Source organism: Crocodylus siamensis, chromosome 4 (genome assembly GCF_052110815.1).
Source record: "Crocodylus siamensis isolate JL-2025a chromosome 4, ASM5211081v1, whole genome shotgun sequence".
In the NCBI taxonomy this organism is placed as follows: domain Eukaryota; kingdom Metazoa; phylum Chordata; order Crocodylia; family Crocodylidae; genus Crocodylus; species Crocodylus siamensis.
Window position 1 is genome coordinate 57,197,986 of NC_143398.1, and position 25,153 is coordinate 57,223,138.

Consider the following 25,153-nt stretch of genomic DNA (forward strand, 5'->3'; position numbering starts at 1 on the left):
AGCCAGTGGGGAAAAGCCTGGGATGGTACAGGCAGTCCTCCCTAATCAGAGGTCCTGCCAGGGCTTGGACACCCCCCCCTCAGCTCAGCACGATGTAAGGGAGGGAGGGCTGCTCTAGCACTGCCCAGCTTCTAGCATGAGCCACTGCAGGCATGTGCCTGAATTTCCTTAGTCCAGAGGCAATGTCTGTCCAGTTACAAACCAGTTCAGCCTAGCCAGACTAGAGTAAGCTGCAAAAATCAAATCAATTCAGGCTCAGGCTTTTTGAATGTCTGTCCCTATCCCCTCTCTGCAAAACCTACTTGTAATTAGCTAATTGTAATTAGATCCATTTAGCTCAGTTCTATAATGGAATGAGATGCCTGTTTTACCACAGAATCATAGAAAGTTAAGGTTGGAAGGGACCTCAGGAAGTCATCTAGTCCAACCCCTTGCTCAAAGCAGGACCATCCCCAATTAGATCATCTCAGCCAAAGCTTTGTCTACAGTATTGCCAAACCCACCACGTCAAAAATCATGAGACGAACTCTTAAAAAAATCAAGAGATTGGCATGAAAATCATGAGGTGCTATTTTTGAAGTGTGTATGGAGGGGTTCTTGTAAAGGTGTGGGGGGCTATGGGTGTATGTGTGGGGTGGGGGTTGAAGCCCAAGGCTGGATGGTCCTCGCACACTCTGGTAGGATGTGGGGTACTGTGGGTCAGGAGTGAGAGGCAGCACAGGGCTGGGGAGAGGGGGCCATGGATTGGAGTGAGAAGCACATCCCCAGGGAAGGCAGGGAGGCATGTGCCCCCTCCTGCCCCCCACCAGGGCAGCAGCAGGCTGGCCGCTGCAGGCTGGGGCTCTGAAACTTGTTGCCTTTGCCCCGGGAGCTCAGCCATGCAATGCCAGTGTGCTTCCTGCCACTGGGCAGACAAGGGAAGTGCCACAGGTCCAGCAGGTCCCACATCCCCTGCCCACCCATGGGTGGCAATGGAGTCATGTGGCTGAGCTCCTGGGGCAAAGGCAGCAGGTTGCAGAGCCCAAAGCAGGCAGCCTGCCTCTGTCCCACAGGGGGCACATATCCCCATGCCTCCCCCAGGGGTGCACGCTGCTGCGGGGATCCACGCCTTCCCCCACGCTCTGGGTGATCTGTTGCCATAGGACCTACCCCGGCCCCAGAGCCCCATTCATCCCAGCCCCTGCCCCACTCCCTCTTTCATCATGGGGGTCTCAATCTGCCCCCCCCCCACCTCTTCCCTTTCCCCCCAGCCCCTTCCCCTCCACAGATTTACCAGTTGGGCTCTCTCTACATGCGCCAGAAAGAAAATCCTGAGATTTGAAGGTTGTATCCTGAGATCACAAGTTAGGATTAATTAGATTTGGAAATCAGGAATCTTGTGACTATTTTGTGAGAATTGGCATTACTGTGTATAGCCAAGTTTTGAAAACCTACAAGGATGGAGCTTCTATCACTTCTCTGGGTATGCTGTTTCAGTGTTTTACTACCCTCCTAGTGAGAAAATTCTTCCTAATACCTAACCTAAACTTCACTTTCTGCAACTTAAGTCCATTGCTCCTTGTTCTGTTAACATCAGGGCTTCCACTTCTTACTTCAAAGGGCATTTTGGAATGGGCTTATCTCCTCCATCAAAGTTGGAAGTTTTGAGGCCTGTTTATTTGGAAAATGAAATAGCATTAATTAGCTTTTTATGAATCACATATAATGACTATTGTGGGAACAAGGTGATGTTCCCATGGTATTTGAAGCATAGCTATAAGTAATAAAACATTTTCAAGCAGGCAGGAGGAGAATACTAGGGAGTGGAACTGTCACACTGGTGATTAACTCTGTGTTTGGTTTGTGCTTTTTGATCCATTTATTCTCAATCACTTGTTTTAACTTGCTGTCCTGCAAATGTGATCTTCAAGTTCTGGGAGTGTCAACTGAACCGTAAAGACCTGCACAGAAATAAAAATAAAACACAAAGCAATGATATCTTCAGACCTCACACAGCAGGGCCAAAAACACCAGCTTTCTTCCACAACCTAGCCTTTTCTGCTTTGCAGTACAACAGCCACCACCACACAATTGTTTGGTACATCATCACTGCTCCAGCACTTGTAACCATTTGGTAAAGAAGTCGACAACAAAAGGAATTCTCCAATTATCTCTAAGAAAGCATAATCTGGATAGCAACAACTGCAATTCTGTGAAATACATAGATAAATCATCCTCAGCAACTGGGTAACTGAACATAACTCCAGAATATCACTGGTAGGGCAAATTTCTGGCCCCCCTTAAGGCAGTGGGACTGGGATTCAGTTATAGAGTAGATGCAGGTGATTTCCTTATGGTGCGGCCACACTGCAGTCACAGCAGTGTAGACTTACCATGCTAGCCCAGGTATAGGAAGCAGTTTAACCACGGTAGCACATGTATCAGCCTGGACTAATTTACCATTCTTGTATGGATTTTGCAGCCCTCACCAAACTCCGCACTGGGGGTTTCAAGAAGAGCTGGAAAATAAAAACAAGCTTCCAAAGTCTCAGTCCACAACACCATTCCTTCCTTTGGAGTCAAAAATCACCACAGATACAAAATCTAAATAAGAAATATGAAAAAAAGTCTGGGAGAGGAAATAAAGAGGATCGAACAAGTAAGTAAAGAGAATATGAGGGATTAGAATTACTTTCTTTTTCCATTTAGAAAGCTATTGTCCCTCCATCAGTTCAGCATGTGTGTTGCTGCTATTGTGCCAAACAAGAAATTTCAGAGACTTCAGAAGATAAATGAAAGGTCAGTGGAGTATAGTTTTCTTCCACTAAATCTTCAAAGGAAAAAGGCTGCTAATCACCAGTGATGAAGTGTAGAATAGTAGAATGAGCCTGAAATAGCTTTCTCAGAAGATGGTTTAACAATCAGACTCTTTTCTAGGGGTAAAGTAAGCACACAATTGCAACCTTTATCTAATAATCACTACCAGGGACTGCAATCTTGGCCACAGCTTTAGATGAGTATCACATCAACATCCAAAGGCAATAATCAGAGGAAGAGACTATTAACATTATTTAAAACTATGTGTGTGTTCTAAACTGAGTTCTTTGGTTTCAAATATGTATCGTTTGTTTAAACTTTCTTATTTTTTCTTGTGGGGCAGTGTGACTCTCTATTTACCGAACTTCCTGTGACTTTGCATAGCTAGACATCAAAGAAAATAGAGTTAAACACTAACTACATCAAAAACTTGAAAGAAAAAACAAAACTAAAGTAAGCCCTATTTGCTACACAAACTGCAATAAGATACATTTTCCTACTCTACAGGCACCTCAGACTAGGTCCAAAACGGAACATGGGCATCATGACTGACTGACTTTTAGGCCACTGACAGATGTTATAAAGATCACAATGGGATTTGATGCATGATGACATGGGGGCATGGCAGGCAGTATGATTCTGAGGTTGGGTGTCACATGCATTGTTAGTGCAGGGGGAGCCTGGTCCCAGGCTCCCTCACACTGGCAATTTTCACTCCTTTGCAAGGAGCTTCTGTCAGTGATTGGAGCTTCCAGTCAAGGAGCCACACCATGTGCTCCTGTGCATGGCAGCCCTGTCAGTAATTAGTATTTTGCCTAATAATGTTGTCACGTATCCCTGGTTTTATCAGGTCACTTCTAAAAATGGCTGGAAGTAGTAGTGAGGGTACCCCCTTCCCCCACCCCACCTTTTATACAATTGGAGGCTGATTAAAGCTCTTGTTAAGGAAGTGGAAGACCTGGTTTAGGATCCCTCCTCAGCCTGAAGGTGTTCAAACCTCATATTCTACCTTCATGCAGGAGGATATTTTACCTTCCTGCAGAGTGCTGTAACCATCAATAGGACATTTGGGACTAGTGGCGATCTCAACCCTTCTTTTAGATGCAATTCCACTGTGTAGAATAGATTACAGAAGACACAATTAAATCTGACTACCTCCCACTCAAATGAAAGAGAGAGACAAGAGAGAGAGAGACCTGGATTCTAGTCCTTGCTCCAGGAACTATTTGTGTGTTTTACCGAATGTCTGCTTCATTTAGGCAAGGGACAGACATCCAAAAAGCCCAAGCCCGAATTGATTCAATCTTTGCAAGTTAGTCTAACGTGCATAGATTGAACTTATTTGCAAGTGGATAGACGTTATATTTTGATTCCGAAAATGCAAGCATATGCCTGTAGTGGCTCAGGCCAGAAGCCAGAGGGTGCTAGAATGAGTTGTCCCTTTCCTTCCACAGTGCTAAGCTGGGAGCGAGGCACGGCTAGGCCCCAGCAGGATGCTATAATTAGGGAGGAATTTAAACTGTCACCCTAGCCTCCATAGTCCCCAGCCAGGGTGTGCCTGCAGGGGGAGGGGGAAGCAGCCATTGCCAGGCTTTCCCTCCCACTCTCTGCTCAAGGGGCGGGAGTGGTGCCAGAACCTGGCCTCAGCTAGCACTCTGAGGCAAAGGGGGGAAAGAGACAAGCTGCTTGTGTGGACTGTATGCACCTGTATTATCCATGCTAGCTAGTATTTTGTATTTGCCTAAATCTCAAACTGACAGTACTGACAGGCCTTATTCATTGCAAACCAGGTAATTTCTCACACCTCTCTCTGTCCCCTGTTGAACGCTGACAGAACGGGGAAGATGTACTCTAACCAGGCTCAATATTTGGTGCATAGGAGCAATCACCAGCATTGATTGCTGCATAGTGAAACTTCATTTGATAAAAGGGTTTCAGGGTCTGAGATGCCTTCACTTTGACAGCTTTGAAGCAAGTCAACAGGGAGCTTATCAAAACACAAAGCTTATCATCCCATCAAGAAAACAAAAGCCTCTCTCTCATTAGTTCAAGCTCTTCTTATCACAGGGTACAGGCATTTTGCAAGGCATTTGCAAGCCACTGGGTTCTTGCTCAGGAAGAAACCACGGGAGGGCAGTTGGTTGATGGACATTATCAGCTGACCTACTAATCAGTTGCAGAAAGTCCTAAGCAGACACTGCTCTGTCTGCCTTTGTTCCAATGAAATTGGAGACACACAAAGAGACACTAGGGCTGTGAGAAGCTTTGGTCCCTGATTCAATTTGGCGGAGATTTGGCCCGATTTGGTGGCTGAATCTCTGAATCTGTACCAAAGCAGGAGATCCTTTAATCTCTACAAATCAAATCAGAACCCTCCAAATCAATTCAGAGAGATTCGGAAAGATTCGGTGATTTGGGCATATGCAGCTTTAAATATTTTTGCTACATACCTCTAGGTAGCAGGCGGCTCATGAATGCTGTGATGGTGGGGCACATGGAGTGTCCCACAGAAGTGTGGGGGGCTCCCCAGCACACTCAGCAGCAGACCCAAAAGTGGACCAGTAGCACTTCCAGCCCACTTCCAGCTCCACTGGAGAATGCATGGTGCCCCCCCCTTGTCTCAGTGACTGGTGCCTTCTGGGTCTGGGGTGCACCCATGGTCCCCCATGGCCAATCACTAAGCCACAGGGGGAGCACCCCAGCACACTCCATGGCGGACCCAGAAGTGGACTGGAAGTACTTGGAAGGTTCGCCGCCAAGCATGCGGGGGGGAGGGGGCTGCATTCCTGTGGGATGCTCCATCCAGCCCAGCATTGCAGCATTCACAAACCACCCCGGCACATCAAGGTATGTAGAAAAAACATTTAAAGCTGTGTCTATGGCCGAATCACTGATTCTCTGAATCTGCATCAAATCTTCAGATTCAGCCAAATCGAATCAGGGACAGTGATCTGAATCAACTAATCAAATCACTGTGCCCAATCTGGGCCAAATCCAAATCTGAATCATAGATTCATAGATTAGTGAGTCGGAAGGGACCCAATGGGTTGTCATGTCTGACCCCCTGCCCCTGGCAGGAAAGAGGACCGAGGTCAGACGATGCCAGCCAGGTGATTGTCAAGCCTCCCCTTGAAGACCTCCAAGTTAGGTGACAGGACCACCTCTCTTGGAAGCCCATTCCAGACTCTGGCCACTCTTTTTGTAAAAAATTTCTTCCTAATGTCTAACCTAAATCTACTCTCAACTAGTTTGCACCCATTATTCCTCATAACTCCCTGGGGTTCTCTGGTGAATCGAATAGGACCTGTTTCACACACCCCTAATAGACATGTCTCAGCATTAGCTAGCATGAAGGTGGTGTGGCCAGATGCGAGCTGGGGTCCGTGCAGCTTGGTTCCCTGCCGTGGGAGACAGGAGGGTGGGGGGAATACCTGCTTGAGTGGCCAGTGAGGGATGGCAGGGAGAAGCCTGGCAGATGCTGCTGTGCCTTTGCCAGGCAGAACCCAGAGTCCCCCAACCCCTTCTCGTCCAGCTGGAGCTCTGGCTAGGGAGGAGAGGGGTGGGGCAACCCTATTCTCTGAAGCAGACAGTCCAGCCCCACCTAGCCCAGCCCAGGGCTGAAAAGCATGCTGGGATGCTGGGGAACTCTGATTTAACTTAAACCAGGAGGATGTTTGGGACAGAAGTTCCATAAACCAGTTTGGCCCAAGTCAGTTAAGTCTGATATTGCATTCAACCAGATTTATCTTAAACCTGTTTCAGCCATTTTGAAACTGGTTTACATGCACTGAACTTATGTTCTGTTACAGATTTAAAACAGCTTCTGATCCCTTAAACTGGCTTGTGTAACTTCTGTCCCTAACCTTCTTGGAGTTCTTGGAGCAGGGACCAGAACCAGGATACAAGTAGTCCTCAACTTATGACTTTTCGAGTTACGATGAACTTACAAAGGCACTTACAACCTTTATAAATTGATACCATATTTCAAGGTTCCGACATGGGTTTCAACTTTATGATTCTCAATAAACTTACCAGCTGGATGGAGCTGTGTTGTGTGGAAGAGGAGGGGGGAGGGAAGGCATGTGTGGGGTGCAGATCAATGCTTCCACAGTGAAGGAGGGATTGGGGCTGGATCAGGGGCTGAGGCAAGCGCTGCCCAGCTGGGGTAGGGAGTTATTAATCACCCACTACAACTGTTAAAGCAGATGGACTATCACTTGGCAAGGTGGTAGATCATAGGCTATTCATATACTATTCCTATTAATATGAAAATGTGATTACAAACTTCCAACATGTTTTCAGAAAGAGGCAAGAAGAAATCATCTTACTTTTCAGCAAAGATTTAGATTAGATTTTAGGCATAATTTTCTAACTGTAAGGGTAATTTAGCACTAGACTAGGCTGCCTACAGAAATTGTGGATTTCTGTCAATAGAGATGTCAAGAGCAGGTGAGACAAACTTCTCTGCAGCATGCTTATTCTGCCTCAGCACAGGAAAATAAACTAGGTTATGGGCATCAATTCTAACAGGTGCTGCTGGCCAGTTGAATTGGGTTGGGCTGGGCTGGGCTGGGCTGGGCTGGGCTGGCCTGCAGATCCAGACTGAAAGGCCAGTCCATGGGAAAGGCTAGAGCATGGGAAAGAGTCATTTGGCCCATGGAACTGTAAATTTGGTGGCAATAGTATTAATCACTACTTAGGGACACAGCAGCCACTGCTTCTCGCACCACCAAATGCCCAGCCCCTTGGGGAACCCTGTCAGCTATATGACACTGATCTGAGCTCTGGATGCAGTCTGTGGGGCTCCCTATAAGACCAGAAATTTGGCAGCAGGACAAACGGTAACAATATTATAAACAGCATAAATAACACTGGAAGCACAGGCCAAAATCAAGTTCTCTCTCTATCCCAGGACAATTTTCTCTTCCTCTTCTTTCCCACTGGAGCACAGAATCACACTTCCTCTTGCTTCCCCTCCTTGTATGCAATGCTTTTCCTCTTGGCTGCCCAATAGGCCAACTTCAAAGGGGTGAGTTGAGGTGTTCTTGGTCCTGCCTGACCTTCAGAGTAACCTCTCCTCTCAACTATACCTAACAAATACCATAAGGAGGATCCAGTGCAGGTGGCTCTGTTGCCAGTTTCCCCTGGCAGCATGAAAACTGACTACTGGGAGCACTGTTTAATAGTAAGAGACACAATAATAATTTGATATCAACATCACATCCTATCTCTATCACTTATGTAATTACAATTGGTGTTATTATTATGACTACTAATATGCCACTCCTGTTGGATAATTCTGAATTTATATGGGAATATAACTTATTGGTCTTCAGTCCATGCCTACTCCCACCACTTATTTATGTGTTCATATTAAATAAATGCCAAAGAAAACTAATTTTCAGCATTTTTTGTGATGAGAAAGTGGTTTATTTTTAATCCTGTGTTTATTTCATAAGTTTTGCCTTGCACTGTTATGGCCTCTTTCTAATTCCCTGATGTCAAAATGACCAGTTCCCACCATTTCATCTCACAATACTTCTTAGTCCCAAACACAGTGACTTGTTTTTATCCAGATACTTCCTTGTCTTGTTATTGTGTAGGAAAAAAGACATAAAATGCATAACGTTTCTTTAAAATAGGAACTCCGATCTCCCTTCTTCCACACAAATGTCCTAATTACCTAGAAAGTTATGATAACTCATCCTTCCCTTTCTGAATTATTTTTTGCAAAGTGGCAAGGCTTCTTTAAGAAAGATAGAGAGTGTCCCCCCTACACCATAGATCAGGGATATAAAATTCATGTTGAGCCTCAGGTCAGATCTGGATCATGCACACTCTTTCCAGACCAGATCCCAGGTCCATTTGTGCAGGTGAGGAAATCAGGGTGGGCAGCTGCACAGGGTTAAGAATCAGGCAGCAGCAGGGGGCTGAGGGTGGACAGAAGTGGGGCAAGAAAGGGCTACATCCATACAGCCTACTTCACCCCCTGCTGCTTATGGCCATGTCCATTGTGGTCCAGGGACAAAGAATTCTGTAGCAGGCCATAGTCCACTGATCACATCCCCCAATTTCCAGTAGTCCACTAGACTACCAATGGGGCAGCTCAAATGTTTCCACAGGCCAGATCCAGCCCACAGGCCATTTGTTCTATACCCCTACTCTAGATGAGTCAGTCACATACTCTTCTGGGAGAGGAGCAGTGAGAAATATGGGGCTGAAGGCTTATGAGTGCTCTAGCCACCAGAACAGTAGCAGATCCAGGAACAGAACAAGGGAGTGCATCCCTCTTCCCTATCCCCCACCCCTTTCTTCAACACACACACATTTTGGTTGTGCTATGCATGAGTAGTGAGCCTGCTGCCTGGTCAGTGGAAGTGGCTAATGAAGCTCCACATGAGAAGTGAGCTGTGAGCTCTGAGCTCACCAGCTGATCAGGGAGGGGTCTGGCCAGAGCCACAGTTTTTGTATAGCTCCAAAGTCCAGGGTGTGAATCCTGGTACTATTCACCCTTCTCCTCCATCCTTCTCCTCACTGAATTCAACAGCAAGGGAAAGGAAGGGAGGAATAGTGGCAGCAGTCCTCAACCCCTGTTCTCTGGAGACACACAAAAGCAGGGGCTCCAGCCAGACCCCACATCAAGAGAGCACATGCATCACAATCAGAGGGGGCTGCAGCCATACCACTACACCCACTTTGGATCCACCCCTGGACTGAGCTATTATATGAAAGGAAATACTGCTAACCAGGAATTCTCCCATACATCAGGGGTGTGGACAGCAAACTCGGGATACAGGTGCTTCAATATGCAGCCTCAGGGTGCAGACAAAAGTGCAGCACCCTCGTGTAACCAAGAGCACTTTGCAGGAAGTGTTCTGAATTACAACAATCTCCCAGAACAAGCAGAAGTTCACTTGCTTCCAGGAGGGAAGGGAATCTAGCTGCTGGCTGAAGCCTGCAACTGGTTTCCCCTAGTTCCTCCTCCCTGCAAGGCTGCAAAGTTTTCAGAATGGGAATGGAGAAAGGAAGCAGAGGGGGGCTCATTCTGGGGGTTCCTCAGCCAGCTCTGGTGGGTGGGGTGGGTAAATTGGAGCCCCTCCCCACCTCAGGGGCCTCCAATACACCCACCCCACCTCCAGGTGGGGCTGGAAAAAAAAACAAACCACCAGACCAAATTCCCTCTGTTCCCTTTCCCCCCTCTAACCGTCACAGGCTGAGAGGCAGTGCAGACACAAGTTATGCTCTGTTTTGAAATGTCTTTATCTGACCCTTCATGCAATGAGGGTTCAGATATTCACCCTATCAGCCACTTTTTAAGCAGTCTGCAGCCATGCACTAGTGTTTGGTTATGGCTATAAACCTTTTTCTGTGACCAGATCAGACTAAAATTGTCGCTTCTGTCTGCACCCTTGATGCCTAAATTCCTTTGTGGATGCAGCCTTGTGTACATCTAGTTTGTGTGTCTTTATTAACTGAATAGATGTTCCTTTTGTAAAGCTACTCCCAAGTTTAAGTTTAGCTCACAGTTCCTCACTGCTAGTTACATTCTCTTAAGTTATTAGTTTACTAAAGTAGGATTTTTCCTAATGCATAAACAGGAAGTGCATTTTTATCTAATTAAACCAGAACAGTTAGTATTTTGAATCTGATGCTTAAATCGCTACATTTAGAGGAAATGGCATGATCTGTCAAGCCCCAGCTTAAGCGGTTCAGGTTCTTTACATTCTCTCTTTGGCTTAGAAGGCCATGTAGTTTAATTGATTTGTCAGGTTGTTTTTTTTAAAGATGATGTAGCATGTTGAAGACATGATGGCAAATAGAATTGTTTTAGAGAAAACAGATTGTTATATTATTCCCAAGTTACAAGTGCAAGATTGAGGAATAAAAAGATTAAAGTGCAATATTTTAAAAGGTATTTAGACAATCTGCAAAAGGCCACAGAAACTCTGGTGCTGCTAGGAACTGAACCCAGATCTGATAAGTTGCAATCCAAGGCCCTCATCACAGATCCCCATGTCACAGGAGAATAAGAAAAGGGTTTCAAAGAAAAATAAGTTAGAGAAAACTAGCACCCTGCTGCAGGCTGTGCTACAAAGCAATGTTAGTGTTGTTTTGTTTCACTTCATTGAAGTGATTCTTCTATGCATATTTTGAAAAATACTTTGGAAAAAAAACAGGGCCATTTGCTTAATCAGAGGTTATCACTCACATCACTGCTGATTTAAAAGAAAGTCATGCTGTCAAAGTGTATAGTTTACCTAATTTATTATTTTTGTTTCTGACATTCTTTTTTATTGTATGTGGTACTTTGATGTCAGTTAATACCTTCATTGGAGATTGAAAAAAATACCTGGTATAGAATACAAGAGCTGCCGTTGTTTTTACAGTGAGGGGGGTTTCCGTACCTTACATTTCTTATTATCTCATAGTTTAATTAAATCAGGTGTTCCTCTTTTCACAGATCAACTTCTGGTTGTCCAAGCCAAAAGAGCAAGAGCATATCATTTACCTATAGAATATCATTTACCTATAAAATACCTATATTTAGCTCTATATAGTAAATTGCTCTGTTAGGCATTTTCATTCAACTATTTATCATTATCAAACTCAAAGTAAATGTATATGGCTGATAGCTTCAAAATCAATGACAGTAACAAGATATAGAAACTCTAGGTTACTGGCTTGAATTCAAGCTCAGATAGATGCAATTGTAAGCCATTATTTGGTGCCTACTTAATCAATCACCTGAAATTAATATATTAATTCAGAGACTGCATGGTTAACTGATGCTCACATCACAACAACCTGGCCTGATCCAGTATCTCCTATAAGACACAGGAAATAGTTACAGCTGAAGAGCCTGATCTAATCATTACTGCGATCAGAGCAAATATCTGAACTAAGGGCTATTCCTTGTTTATGACTGTAAGTTAGTATTGTGAGACTACATGTAAAAGGAGTGCTTACATGTACAGGGTTTAAAAAAAAATGGGCCTTTAGATCATACATTTTCCCAGGTGGAATATTGTTTGGTAAAGTGCTAGGAACATCTTGGGCACTGTATACATCATTGGATACAAAAAAACTAATGTTACAAGAACACTGAAGTTATCAAGCCAAGTGCTCAGGACTTAGAAAATGCCAGCAGGTTGCCTATACAATGTTAATTCAGCTTCCTGGTGCCTACATATTATGAAAAAACTTTTAACAGGATGAAACGTTATTTTTCCATGGGTCCCCTGGCTCAGTCTTAGATATCATAGACACTGGGGCTGAAAGGGACCTCATGAGATCATCAAGTCCAGCCCCCTGCCCAAAAGGTAGGAAGTCAGCTGGGGTCAGATCACACCAGCAAGATAAGCATCCAGGCATTTCTTAAAAGGTATCCAGAGTAGGTGCTTGCACCATTTCTAGGGGAGTCTATTCCAGACTGGAGACTCTGACAGTAAAGAATTTTTTCCTTAGGTTCACTCTAAAATGGTCTTCCAGCAGTTTATGACCCTTACACATTGTTATCCCTTGGGGTGCCCTGGGGAACAGATGTTCTCCCAGTTCCTGATGCACACCTCTTATGTACTAATAAGCTGCCACCTGGTCACCCCTGAGCCTTCACTTCTCTAGGCTGAAGAGTCCCATGACTCTCAGTCTCTCCTCATAAGTCCTGTTCTCTTGACCTGTAATCATGCATGTGGCTTTCCTCTGGACTGTCTTAAACTTCTCCACATCCTTTCTAAAGCATGGAGCCCAGGATTGGATGCAGTACTCCAGCTGCAACCTCACCAAGGCTGAGTAAAGCGGGAGGATGATGTCTTGGGTCTTGCTTGAGATGTATTGATAGATGCAAGCCAGAGTTTTATTTGCTTTTCCAGCTGTGGCATTGCATTGGTTGCTCGTGTTCATCTTGTGGTCAATCATAACCCCCAAGTCTCTTTCAGTCGTGGTGCTAGTGAGTGTAGCACTGCCAAGCCTATAAGTAGGACATGGGTTTTTATTCCCCAGATGGAGCACTTTGCATTTCTCAGTGTTGAATGTCATCAGGTTTTTATCCACCCACCTTGTGAACCTGTCCAGGTTGGCCTGAATTGCCAGCCTACCCACTAGCATGACTGCACTTCCCCATAATTGGTGTCATCCACAAACTTAGCCAGTCCGGTTCCAACACCAGAGTTCAGATGATTTATGAATATATTAAAGAGTACTGGTCCAAGTACTGAGCCCTGGGGGGCACCACTATATCCCCATCACCATGTTCTCCCCATATTCTAACCCAGACAGCCTCAAGTTGCCCTCCTTAGGTGTCAATCTCTACTTGTACAGAAGTGTACTTCTCCTTCACATAGAGAGTTACACCCCAACCTTTCCTTGCAACACAATCCCTCCTGTACAAGGTATAACCATCAATACCTGTGGTCTAGTCATAGGTGGAGTCCCACCAGGTCTGTTATCCCTATGAGACTGTATTAATTTTTGCTTAGCAGAAGGGCCGGTTCCTTCTGTTTTTTCCCCACACTCCTGGCATTTGTGTACAGGTAGCTAAACCCGTCATCAGAAACCCTGGGCTTCCTTGTCCTCTTAGAACTGTCCTGTCCTAGGGCTGGGGTAGGAATGAATTCCTTTGTGATACCTGACCTGCTGATTCTGTGGTTGTCACTTCCAGAGCTTGCACTAGTGACTGTCCACCCATCCCCCAGTGATCTCCATTTAAAGCCCTGTCAAGCAGGTCAGCCACTCTGGCAGAGAAGAGCTTCTTCCCTATCAGAATGAGATGGAGGCTGGCTGTCCCTTCCCAACAAACCGCTGCCCCTTTCTCTCTGAAGTGCAAATTGTGATTGAAGAAGCCAAAGCCTTTGTAGATGTTGGACAAATCTCTGACTGGGCATTTTTTTTTCAATATTTTGTTTGATCACCAGCATTCAGTAAGTGACTGTAAGCCTTACTACAAGCCTTTCAAACCCTGCTCTGAATACAGAATCATTCTCCCAACATGCCTGTCACTATTTCCCTTAAGCATGGGAAGCTTAGGTTAGATATTAGGAAAAAGTCTCTCACTTGGAGTGTAATAAAACACTGGAACAGATTACCCAGAGGGGTTGTGGACTTTCCATCCTTGGAGGTTTAAGACCAAGCTAGACAAAGCCTTGACTGGGATGAGCTAGTTAGGGATGGTCCAGCTTTGAGCAGGGAGCTTGACTAGATGACCTCCTGACTTCCCTTCCAACCCTAATTTTCTATGATTTCCTGAGATTTTGGGAGCCATGTTGGTCTCCAAAGGAAAAAAAAATTCTAGAACTCTTGGTTCAGCTATGATACCTTTTATTAGACCAACTAAGAAATCACCAAAAAATAAAAAATCTTTTTCTGCAAGCTTTTGGACACACACACCCTTCCTCAGGCTCAGGGAAGATAGATGGTAAAAAGTCTCCATAGGTAGAAAATAAAACTTCATTTTTGCACAGCGGGAGCTGAAGGTGGAAGTCTGTCCTTCTGGGTTCATAAGAATGTCTTTGTGAGTTGCTCTTATGATTTGATACACTCCTTAATGTTCTGGAAACAGTCTAAAAAGTTTAAAAGCTATGAAAATCTGAAGTTTCTTGTGATCTCCAAGGCAAAAGCAAATAATGGTACTTCAGACAGACAATTCTGAATCATTACTAGTTTATCCAATCAACATAATTATCTGTTTGAAATAGAAGTGTCAGAAGAGACATAGCCAGCCTCTTGTACATTATCAGTGAGAAACATTCAATGAGCTAATTAGGTAGCCCTCCGTTTTGAGCAGCTTAAGTTCTCACAGAGCAGAAGTGTTCATTTGTACTATTTTCTCTGTACATACTGCTTTAGGATTATAGCAGACACAGCACCAGAAAAAGGCAAGATCAAGGTTGAGAGAGAAGATATTGCTTCACAAAAGAAAGGTTGTGGATACAATTTCTGTCATTATTTATTGATACCCAACATTTACCTGCCAGTGAGGTAGCCACCTTACACCTCTGTACTACTGTACAATTATCTGATTCTCATTTGTAAATTCATTAAAATATTTTACGTTGCGTATAAACTGAAGGTGGGCTCTCCTTTTTTATACATCCTGCTAGGAATGACATTTTAGCCATTTGCCAAACTAAACCTTAAAACTAAAGTCAAAACTTTCCTTTGAAGATGACAAATTACTTCTTGGTTCCTCAACAGAATCATCTTCAAAAATGTCCTGATGGAAAAGTATCAGCTGTAATCCAACTGCTTTGCTCAAGTACATATACTGTAGTTCTGCTAATTTGCTCTTTCTTATTTTTGTTGCATAACTCACTGTATAACAGATTTGGCAAGATGCTGGGACCTCCTTACCACAAGGCCAGTAATCCTCAGGAGCCCTGAGTGGCTTGAAGAAACTGACTCAAATGTAAGAAATTAGAATCTTTTTGTGCCTAGAGCCTTTTGCAAAAAATAAACTAAAGCAGATCAATTTACTATGCTTCTCTCAGCTCTTTTACCAGTGAGCTATGAAAGTGAGACCAACAAGAATTACATAAGCTCTGTGGATGTCAGCAGTGGAAGGGTGTAGCTCATTTTGAAATTAGAGTAGGCATTGATGTTGAAGGAGTGTGGCAGGTTCTCTTACTGGAATGATTAACATTAAAGGTCACGTTTTTAGCTTAGTGAGGCAAATGCTATTTACTGCCTCCTATGGTCAAAGCACTTAAGAGGGAGGCTTTAAATGAAGGGAGAAAGGCCAAAATAGGAGTCATATATTAAAATAGAAAAAATATCAACGTGGAGAAAGAGGACTTGAAACAAATTTTTTGAAACCATTTAACATGAAACAGTCAATTGAGAAAGACCAGAGAATCTATACATTAATGATGACACAATCATTTAACAAAGTTTGTGACTCTTCTTCCCCCATCCCCCCGACAAAAAAACAGCACAAAACGAAATCTTACACCAAATTTAAAACTTGCAATTGCTGTAGGCACTGACTGACCTGTTGTAGTCTTGGCCAGAACTATACTGTTTCTCAATTATAGTCTCTTGACCTTCTGCCCAATGCCTTAATCAGTTTGTTCCTTGACTGCTCCACTGCTTGTCACACTTCAGACTCCTTTTAATATCTTCCAGCCACAGTCACTCTAGTTGGCAGTCCATAAAACAATTTATATCCCTTCTCCATGTTCATGTCAAATTTGGAAGTCCCAGATACTTTAAAAGGGTGGATGCCTCCTGGGCTGTAATGACTCAGTGCAGTGACTGATTTGATATTTGTATATTTACATTTTGTAAAGCAAAAGCAAGCATAAAACACCATTCTGATGTCTGCAACATTTTGTACCAGTCTGCATAAGTTATATCTGCCTGAATCAGAAGGCATCAAATAATCAGGACTTTACATCTCCCTGATTTCCAGTGGAACCCTGTAGTAATCCTTGGGCATTTATACACATGTTCCGGGAGGCACTGGGGCTGGGTGCTTTAATTAGTACAGCTCCAAGAGCTGCATTAATTAAAAGCACCAGGAGTGTCATGTGTATCAGCTTTCCCACACTGAAAAATGGCTGTGGGGTGCTTTGAACAAAGATCAAACAAGCCTTAGTTTAAAGTACCCCACGACCATTTTTCAGCGCAGGAATGCTGATACACGACACTGGAGGCTACTGGAATGCATTAAGTTCCACACTCTAGTAGATTTGATTGAGTCTGCTGATGCGCTGGAATTACAGCACATTAAGAGCAGGCTCCCTGCAGGTGTATAGGAGCCCCTTGTTACTTTTCTAATATAGTTAACTATCTCCCTCCTTGCTCTCCCCACCAATTCTAACCTTATAAAGAAGTAGCAAAGATCTCAGAAGTTAAATGCAAGATTGCTCTAGATCACCAAAAGCCATATTCTCAGTTGGAGTAAATCTGCATTGTTCTGTTGATAAATGGAGTTAAAGTAATTCTTACAAGGCAAAGTTCTGATCCTCTCTCTCCATAATCTAACTGCCATCTTTGTCTTCCTGTTTCACTTTGCTGGCATTATATATTTTCTTTACAAAAACAACTCCTCCCCAGCCTGTCTCTCCCTCATATTTTGTGTGTGTGCATCTACACATGCAATTAACGCAGCCAAATAAACTCCAGCAAAATTTGCACCAGATTTTATTGCTCCCATGCACTGTGTTTGCGTATGTTGAGTCAAGGCAGAGTAGCCTTAGCCTGCCAACCCAGGGCTGGTCTGACCCACCTCAACATGCTATGGATGGGCTGGCTGGGGCACAAGGGTGCTTTAGTGCAGGGCTAGCCAGCAGGCAGCCCCAGCACTGAAGCACCCTCTTTCCTATCCAGCCCCATCAGCATCTACACATGCATTGCAGAAAAGTAAATAACTCTGTTGTAAGATAGGATAGTACTGCCACATACAAGTACTATGGTGGAGTTAATTAGTTTTCTCCATCCTAATGGCACCACAGATGTAGATTGTGACATTTTATTGTGGAGCTAATTGGTCAACTCTGCAGTAAACTTCTCATGTAGATGCACCCTGACAGGCTCCCATCCTGCCACTATTTATTGTCATTAGTCTTACCTTTCCCCAAGTCCCTAAAGCTCTTGTCCACTCACTTCTTCAGAATGTTTGTTCTACCATGGGATTACGTAACTAACTTCCTTTTGCAAAGATTCTCTCTCTCTTTTCCAGTCAAAAGTCTAAGACAAGATTTCTCTTTTTCATCCTAAAAGGTACCCAGACGTGTTAAATCAAATATGGCCCTACCAAGGGAATGTTGAAATTATTTCTATTTCTTAGGCTGTTTGCAGCATACATTCTTTGTATATTTTTCCACTTCTTCCCTGTAAGAGGGCTGAGGTTGTGTATCTCTTCCATTTCCTTCCTTAACTCTTCTATAACTTTGATATCAATCCCAATTAACTTTCACCCATGCCTCCAAGTTCCATTAGCTATTCCCATTTCACCCACTGCCTTAATGGAGTGTAAGGCTACCGCTATCTAGGCTCCATCCCTCCCAAAATCTTTGCATGTGTGTAGTACATCCCATGGTGGTCATGATGCCCCCTGGTAGATCCTCAACCTTTGCCAACCTGGTTCCCTTTGGGGGCCTCTCCCTTTTACATGCTCACCACACCTTGATGTTATTGGCTTCTGATGAAAGGGAAGCTGCCCCAGGGCTTCCAAAGCATAGTCTTGCCATTACAACCACAGGTGCCTATGGTCATTACCTTAATAGTTAATTTCATAGGCTCCTTCATCCCCAATACCTATCCCATGCTTTGCAGATAATCTTACACACTCTCCTCTTGTTCTATAGGCTGCCAGCCCCAGTTGTCACCCTCCAGAGCTACAGGTTCCTTAGCTCCCTCAGTCTCCAGCTGTGATCTTGTCTTTAGCTTATCCATTCCAAGGCCCTGGTCCTGCTCCTAGGCCAAATGCAACTCCTAGGCTCCTCTGGCCCTACCAGTCTCTAGCTGTGGCCCTGCTCAGCCTTTAGCCTATCTCTGGACCCTGGCCCAGCAAGATCTTCAGGCTCCCAGACCCTGTGGACACCTGTCCCTCCTGGGTAACCAATCTCTGAGCTCTCTGACCCTGCTGACAGTGCTGTCTCTGGGCTCAGGACCTCTGGCCCCCACACTCAGCCCTCTGACAGGCCTCCAGGCACCAGAGGGTCCCTCTATGCACCCTAATCCCTCCCAGCACTGGATCCTCCTGGTCCCCCACCACTTGCCCTCAACCCCGCCCTAGCACCAGTCCTTCTCCCAAGTACCTAGTCCTTTCTGGGCTCAAGCTCTGTCTCTCTAGGCCCTCTATCTTTCTGACCCCCCTTTCTCTAGGCTAGTTGTGACTTCCATACCTTCCCTCCAGTCCCTTCCACAACTGCCAATCATAAACTGCATTAATGTGTGGCTGGGTAACTACTTAAGATGTGATTAATTGGTTAATCATATCTTAAGTACAAGATGTGCCAGGGGCCAACCAGTGATCTAGTTGAAACTGACATATCTGCTGGCTTCAGAAGACCTGAAATATACAACAGTTTGTAAAATGAATGTAATTTCAATCTATTTCATTCTGAAAGATATGTAATCTATACATTCTAATTTTAAATAATTGTCTAGTTTGAGAATAAAATTAATTTAATAATTTTCTTAATTCATTAATATGGAAAAATGTTTTTCCCTATTAAAAAAAAACAATGACCAGAAAAATGATTGAGATACTAACTTTAATACCTCTTACGTTAGGAAAAACATAGCAGCCTGCTTTCACTGGTATTAGCCAAATGCCAATAAGGCTCATCAAGTAAGGCTGACTAGCAAAAGAAACACAGAATCAAGACAAGAGGTGACCAGCTCTTTGATCTCATTCCTTCTTTAAATGAAATCTCTGTATAGTGATTATCCTCTTTTCTAAATGTACTATTATAAATCTTTCACATATGTAGAATGATGCTTTAAGATGGTATTGCACTTTAGCAAAACTCTCATTGAATCAGTTTTACACATATAGGGGTTGCAGAATAAAACCTTAGGCTTATAAAAATGAATTTACTTTAATTTCTGTATAGTTTTACATTGAAACTTTCTGACATGTTATTTTAAATATAAAATTATATAGGCACCAAGTTTGATATGCATATAACAGTGAATTAATATCTATCTTGATTTTTCCCCAAATGCAACATTTGTGTCAGAGGAAGTGTATTCATGGACACAAATAAATTAGCTCTTTTACCTCAGAGCTACTGAAAGAATTGTTTGCTTAAGAAGATTAGTCCTTTTGAATGCTCAGGAACAGTACTGACAAATAAGCCTAAAATTGCTATAAATCAACTCTGATCTACAGATCAGCCATCTACTGAACGTTTAAAAAAGAGCATGCCTGTCTGAAAACTCTGTTAATCTAGCCTATTATGCACTCTTCTAAATTAAGTGTCAACAACTAACATGCATAACACTCTGTAGATTTAAGTCTTATGTGTGGAGTTGATGCCAATAACACTGCTTTCCACAACTGTCTTGAATTAAATAATGGAAGCAAGAGCCTGTTCTCAATGTAAATTCATCCACTTTAAATATGCATTTTGGTCAGTGATATAAAACTCAGCAAGTAGGCTGAAACAGGCAGCCATGCTGTAGGAATGCATGCTTTTTTGGTTTTTAAGTGATTTGTTGAGTTTAAGAAGGTTTCTGGGTCTAAATCCTATTTCACTTTACATGCTTAAGTGGTATATAAGGGTGCCTATACATAAGCAGGGAGGCTGCTCTGAAGCACTGTAATTACAGCACATCAAAGCAGACTCAATCAAGACTGCTGGAGCACGGCAATTACCACACTCCATCAACCACCCACATCTTGTGCATCAACGTAATGAATAGTAGAGGCAAGGTGTAGTGAGCCAGCTTCAAACAGGGCGTTAAAGCACTATCCTGGGAAATGCAGGTTCCTCCTCTAAATAAAGGGGGCCTAGAAGCTGGAGCTCCTGGCCCTGGGACAAGTACCCTAACCACTAGACTATTAGGCTTAAAAGAGAGACTGCTGCCTTCCTCTTCAAGTGTACAATACCTGCCTTGTTGTGGTTTTTTCCTGACTAAAACTTCCAGAGTTGCATGGCCGTGTACCTGGGAAATTCTATTTCCCTACTAAGTCTGCACATAAGTGCCAAAAACTGCAGTTACATTTAGGCACATAAATGGAACATATTTTACCCTTAGCACTGAACTAGAAGCCAAGTTAAATATTTACGTCACTATTAATGCATAATTTCAGTCACCCATAAAAACACTACAAATTAGAGAGCATCTCTTTCCCTCACTGAAGTTAGAGGTGAAGTGTCAAAATGCTTACTAAGGCCTTACAGAGATAACTAATCGACTAGATAATCATAACCTGTTCCTCCATTTTAATTTATCAGTTTTACAGTTCCTTTGAAATCCCTTAAGTACAAAGGGTGAACCAGTCCAGGATGAATTACTTCACTAAAACACTAGGCCTAAATTCAAGGATTAGCACCACAGAAACATTTTGTTTATCTGTGTGTATGAAAATTGAGTGAAACATTAGCCACTCACAAAAATGCCCAATGGAGTTGTTTTTCCAATGATTATTTTTAAGTCACACTGCCATCTTCAGATTAAGTATGAGACATGCAACTCAAAGCTCTCAGGTGATTCTGTCATTTCTCAGTTACTCCTCTGGGTCTTTTCCAGTTTTTTGCCCTTTCAAGCCAATACGACCATTTTCAATTTAAACAGGAAAACCCCCCCAAAATGAAAATCTTAAAATTGGTTGTTAACAATGACAAGTTTAAGGTTCCACTGATGAGCCTGACAGGATTTCCTTTATAGCTTTAAACTTGTACAGAAAACAAGTCTGAACAGCAGCAAAGACAAACAGTGTCCTCAGTCCACAAAAAACTATAATAAACACTTCTGTAATTATAGTAAGAGCACAGTCACTTCTGGTTGTTGAAGCATCTAGTTTTTAAAAAAATGGCCTAAAACAAAAGCTATGCTTTTCTTAGTAAGGAAGTAATTGAAAGAAGAGAACGTTATGAGCTTCAAGATGTGTCCTATCACTCAAACAGTGTTTACTCAGAATTTCTCTCTTTCATCTCTCCCTATATGTGCATACAGAAGACAGGTGCCAGACTAAATAGTGCAGGATTTCAAAAGGTCTGAAATTTCACTATGGAATAAATTAAAGGAGTGAAATTGGATATTAATACAGTATCAGATATTAGCAGACCATAAATTTCTTGAAGCAGAAGTGTTTTTATTTTCATGTCTTATATATCACCAAGCATGTAATTAGCTTTTAACATGATGATAATAAGGGAAGGAAAAACGTCCATTTGCTATAAACCTCTTTTTAAAGAGTCTAGCTTTGCATATGGTATGAAATTTCTTGAAATACGAATAGTTAAAAGCCATATCTGCAACTCTTGGCTCTTTTGAGCCCATTTTAACAGGTGTGACTATAGATATAGTTTAGAAGGATCTAGCTCCAGCACACAGAAGACAAGTTAAAAAAAAAAATACAAACCCCCACAAATAACAGTATACATTAATTTTTCACTTAATTTCGTAACTTTCAAATTGACATTATTCATGCTGTGACAAGTTAGCTTTTTCTATTTTATAGGCAACTTATGTAAAAGACCACCACTATAATACTTCTGAAATTTTTGTTAACACAAACATTTTAAATATCACATTTCATTATCTCCCTTAGACATACTGTTGCATAACATGAAGGATCGAGGTCAAATGAAAGAAAAAGTGATGCTTTTGATGCATCTAGATGACAGCTGTCTTCACTTTTGATTCCCTCTTTACTGTCATCTAAGAAAGAATAAGATAAATTGTGAACATTTTTCAAAATGTGTCTGTAGCATCCAGGTATATTCAGCTGTAATGCAGACAGTCTAAACCTGCATGTCTGCAACGCATCCTCAGCAAGCATTTCATGGTACCACTGCCCAACTTTATTACTGGGATACTTAATACTGTGCCCAACCATTGGAAGAACCACCTAAAGAAGAAAAAAAAAAAAAGATATATAAGCCACAAACATACCTGAACTAAAACCACTCCCTTTTTTTTCAAAACTTTTTTGCATGTGGTATGAAGTTTCTGTAAATATGACTAGTTAAAAGCCATATCTGCAACCCTTGGCTCCTACATTTAATCATAAATATAATTCTTGCCTATTTTAGGGCTTGATTCAGCTAAGTCCACAGTACACACAATCAAAGAAGGCTATGTATATATACGAGATGTAAATATCACTAGTACAGACCCCAGTCAAGATGCCAGTAATCTAAAAACCAGACTAGCAACATGACTTTTTTAGATTGCTGGGAGAAGCATAACAATTACAGAATGTATTTCCTTTGGAAGGCTCCAAATCATCATTTCCTGTGCCTTTTTATACTTTGACTTCCAACTGTTCTTAAATATTTAAAGGCACATAGAACATTGTCCTTTTTATCACGTGAGTGAATACTTTCTTCTCCATCTTTTCTGGGAGAGCATATTAACGTGTAAATGTTTTTTGTTTTTTTTTTTACAGGGATGCATTCTGATAAAAAATAAAACCGCACCTTTAATTTAGTTGCATTATTTTCTGAATACTATTTTCATTAATTCAGCCCCATCCCTGAAATATTATTTTTGAGACAAACTTACTTGATGTATTGTATAATTGTTAGCTGACTCCTCTGGAGCAGTTACTATGTGGACCTGGCATTAAAAATTAAAAAAAAAAAATACTTATTGTTTGACACAATAGAAAAGTAGACTGTGGAACAAATCATGTATTACATTCCATGTAGCCCTCCAAATAAATCAAGGATTTTGACATATTTGACTACAATGAAGAAAGGTTATGTTTCAACTAACGACAACAACAAAATCAAGCTGTTTAAACACAAAGTAATAATTATATTAGGAAAGAGCTGTCCATAAAATATTTACTAATGATAAATACTTGTGAAGCAAGACTCTAGCACAGGGCTTCATATTCATGCTCATCTGACTTGAAGTTAGATACCTATGATAATTCATCTTTCCATTGATTTAATCTATCTGATCTATTGTGACACCCTCTCAATGTTTTGATCAAAATCACAATAAAAATAGGAATCTTTGGTTTACTAAAGCTGGAAGACTATTTACAGCGACATCTAAGTTTCTCTTACTCCAGGAAGTAAGTATCTGGAAGATGTTCACTCATAAATTTAAAAAACTGGGTTTTATTCTGACTGTTATCCTCATATGAAGACCATTAAAACACTACAAAAAGTCTACACTGTATCTGATGCACAGGAGAGAAGCTGGTTGCCATATATCAACACCTCTGAAAAAAGAAACAGACTGATCTGTAGGTCTTTCAGACCATATTGAAAGAAACGTACAAAAGAAAATGATCACCAGGCTTCATACATACATAATCAATCTGGCCAAGTCCTGATCCCTGAATCCACCTTCATTTTGTTTCTATTCTTCCCATGGACACGCTAAACAGGATGGAGCTTTAACAGTACAGACATCACATATGCCTATTTGTGGACAACTGAGAGGGGACAAAGCTACTTTACCTACCTTAAATCAAAATAATTAATATTTAAAGAAAAAAGCAAAGGTAGCATGATTTGGTTAGAAACCTTGTCTAAACATAAAATCGGGACTACAGTATCTTAAACCACTTAAGTGTGCCAAGCTAACTTTTACAAGGAATACTGTTTGTAAACTCAAAACTCACTCGGTCATTCAAAGAAGAGCTTTCATCAACATTTTCTTCAGAGAGGACTAAATCACCCTCTACTACTTTTGAACCATAGATCTTAAACCTGTAAGATGCTGCTGCATTCCAAATTTTACTGCAATATGCATGAACATAAAATATGCGCATGGAATGAGGAAGACTAAACCATGCTCGTGTACAGCCCTCATGGTTCACTCCATAGCGATTCAAGGCACGAAGTATCATCTTCTCTCTTACTTTAAATTCGGGCATCCTTGCAAGAGTGCCCTTTGCATCCTCTGGAAAAAAAGATACAGAAGTAAGGGGGAAACTGATCTTTTTTCAAATGTAGTCTACTTTGAAAAATAAATTTGGAACTAAAAGGATAAAGCAAATCAGGTAGGAAATAGGTTGTCAGACTAACTTATTTAAACTGGCTTTATGTTTATTACTCCCCAGCTTTCAATCTATCATATCAGACAAATTCAATCTTATGCATTTTAGGCTTAGTAGCCTAAGACAATAATTCCATTTTCTGTAACTTACACAGAATAAAAATGAAACTAACTGCAATTTATTTGCTAGTTCAATTCAAAGAATGTATAGTTCTTTGGAAATAAAGATGCATCACTTCCTTAAGGATTCATTTAGACCATATAATTAACATGTGAAAGTAAAGAGCAAACTTCACTACAGAACTTGATGTGCTCAGTTTTAGGCCCCTATTTTTAAACGGCTCCTTTCTCCTGTGCGCAAACAGTTTTTGCATCCACAGTGTATAAATGCATTAGCATTTCCATAGCTAAGCGCTCTGATTTGCCAAAACAATAAGTACCAAGTCATTTCAGGGTGCACACCTTGTGAGAAGAAAAAATATCATGCTTGGTTTATATTGACAAGTGCAGTTTGTACCCGTGATAGAGTCTGAGCCTGGTTAAAAGTTTATCCCATCATGTTCCTTCTACAAATGCACTGTATTTGTATTTTCAAATTTTTATATTTCCTTCTTTCCTTTGTAATTTTCTCAGAGAATACCTGGAACAGCATAGCCTTTTACTTCTTGCTTCGGAAAAGGCAAGCTGATGACTTTGGAGGCCATGTCAAATGTATTTTTGTGCCTCC

General features: G+C 42.0%; 1 protein-coding gene across 6 annotated transcripts in view; it reads right to left on the minus strand.

The window, feature by feature from the left end:
- Window positions 1-14,434: 14,434 nt before the first annotated feature.
- PUS7L (pseudouridine synthase 7 like) overlaps window positions 14,435-25,153 on the minus strand; it is a 33,803-nt gene continuing 23,084 nt past the window's right edge. For 4 of the 6 annotated variants that reach the window (XM_090042356.1, XM_090042355.1, XM_090042359.1 and 1 more), the window contains 3 exons: window positions 24,050-24,330; window positions 22,975-23,028; window positions 14,435-22,318 (listed from right to left, as the gene is read on the minus strand). In XM_090042356.1, the coding sequence (XP_089898482.1) occupies window positions 21,989-22,318; window positions 22,975-23,028; window positions 24,050-24,330 (665 nt within the window). In that variant the 3' untranslated portion in view covers window positions 14,435-21,988. The remainder of the gene's footprint in view (window positions 22,319-22,974; window positions 23,029-24,049; window positions 24,331-25,153) is intronic. The other 2 variants (XM_090042358.1, XM_090042360.1) reach the window with 2 other exon arrangements.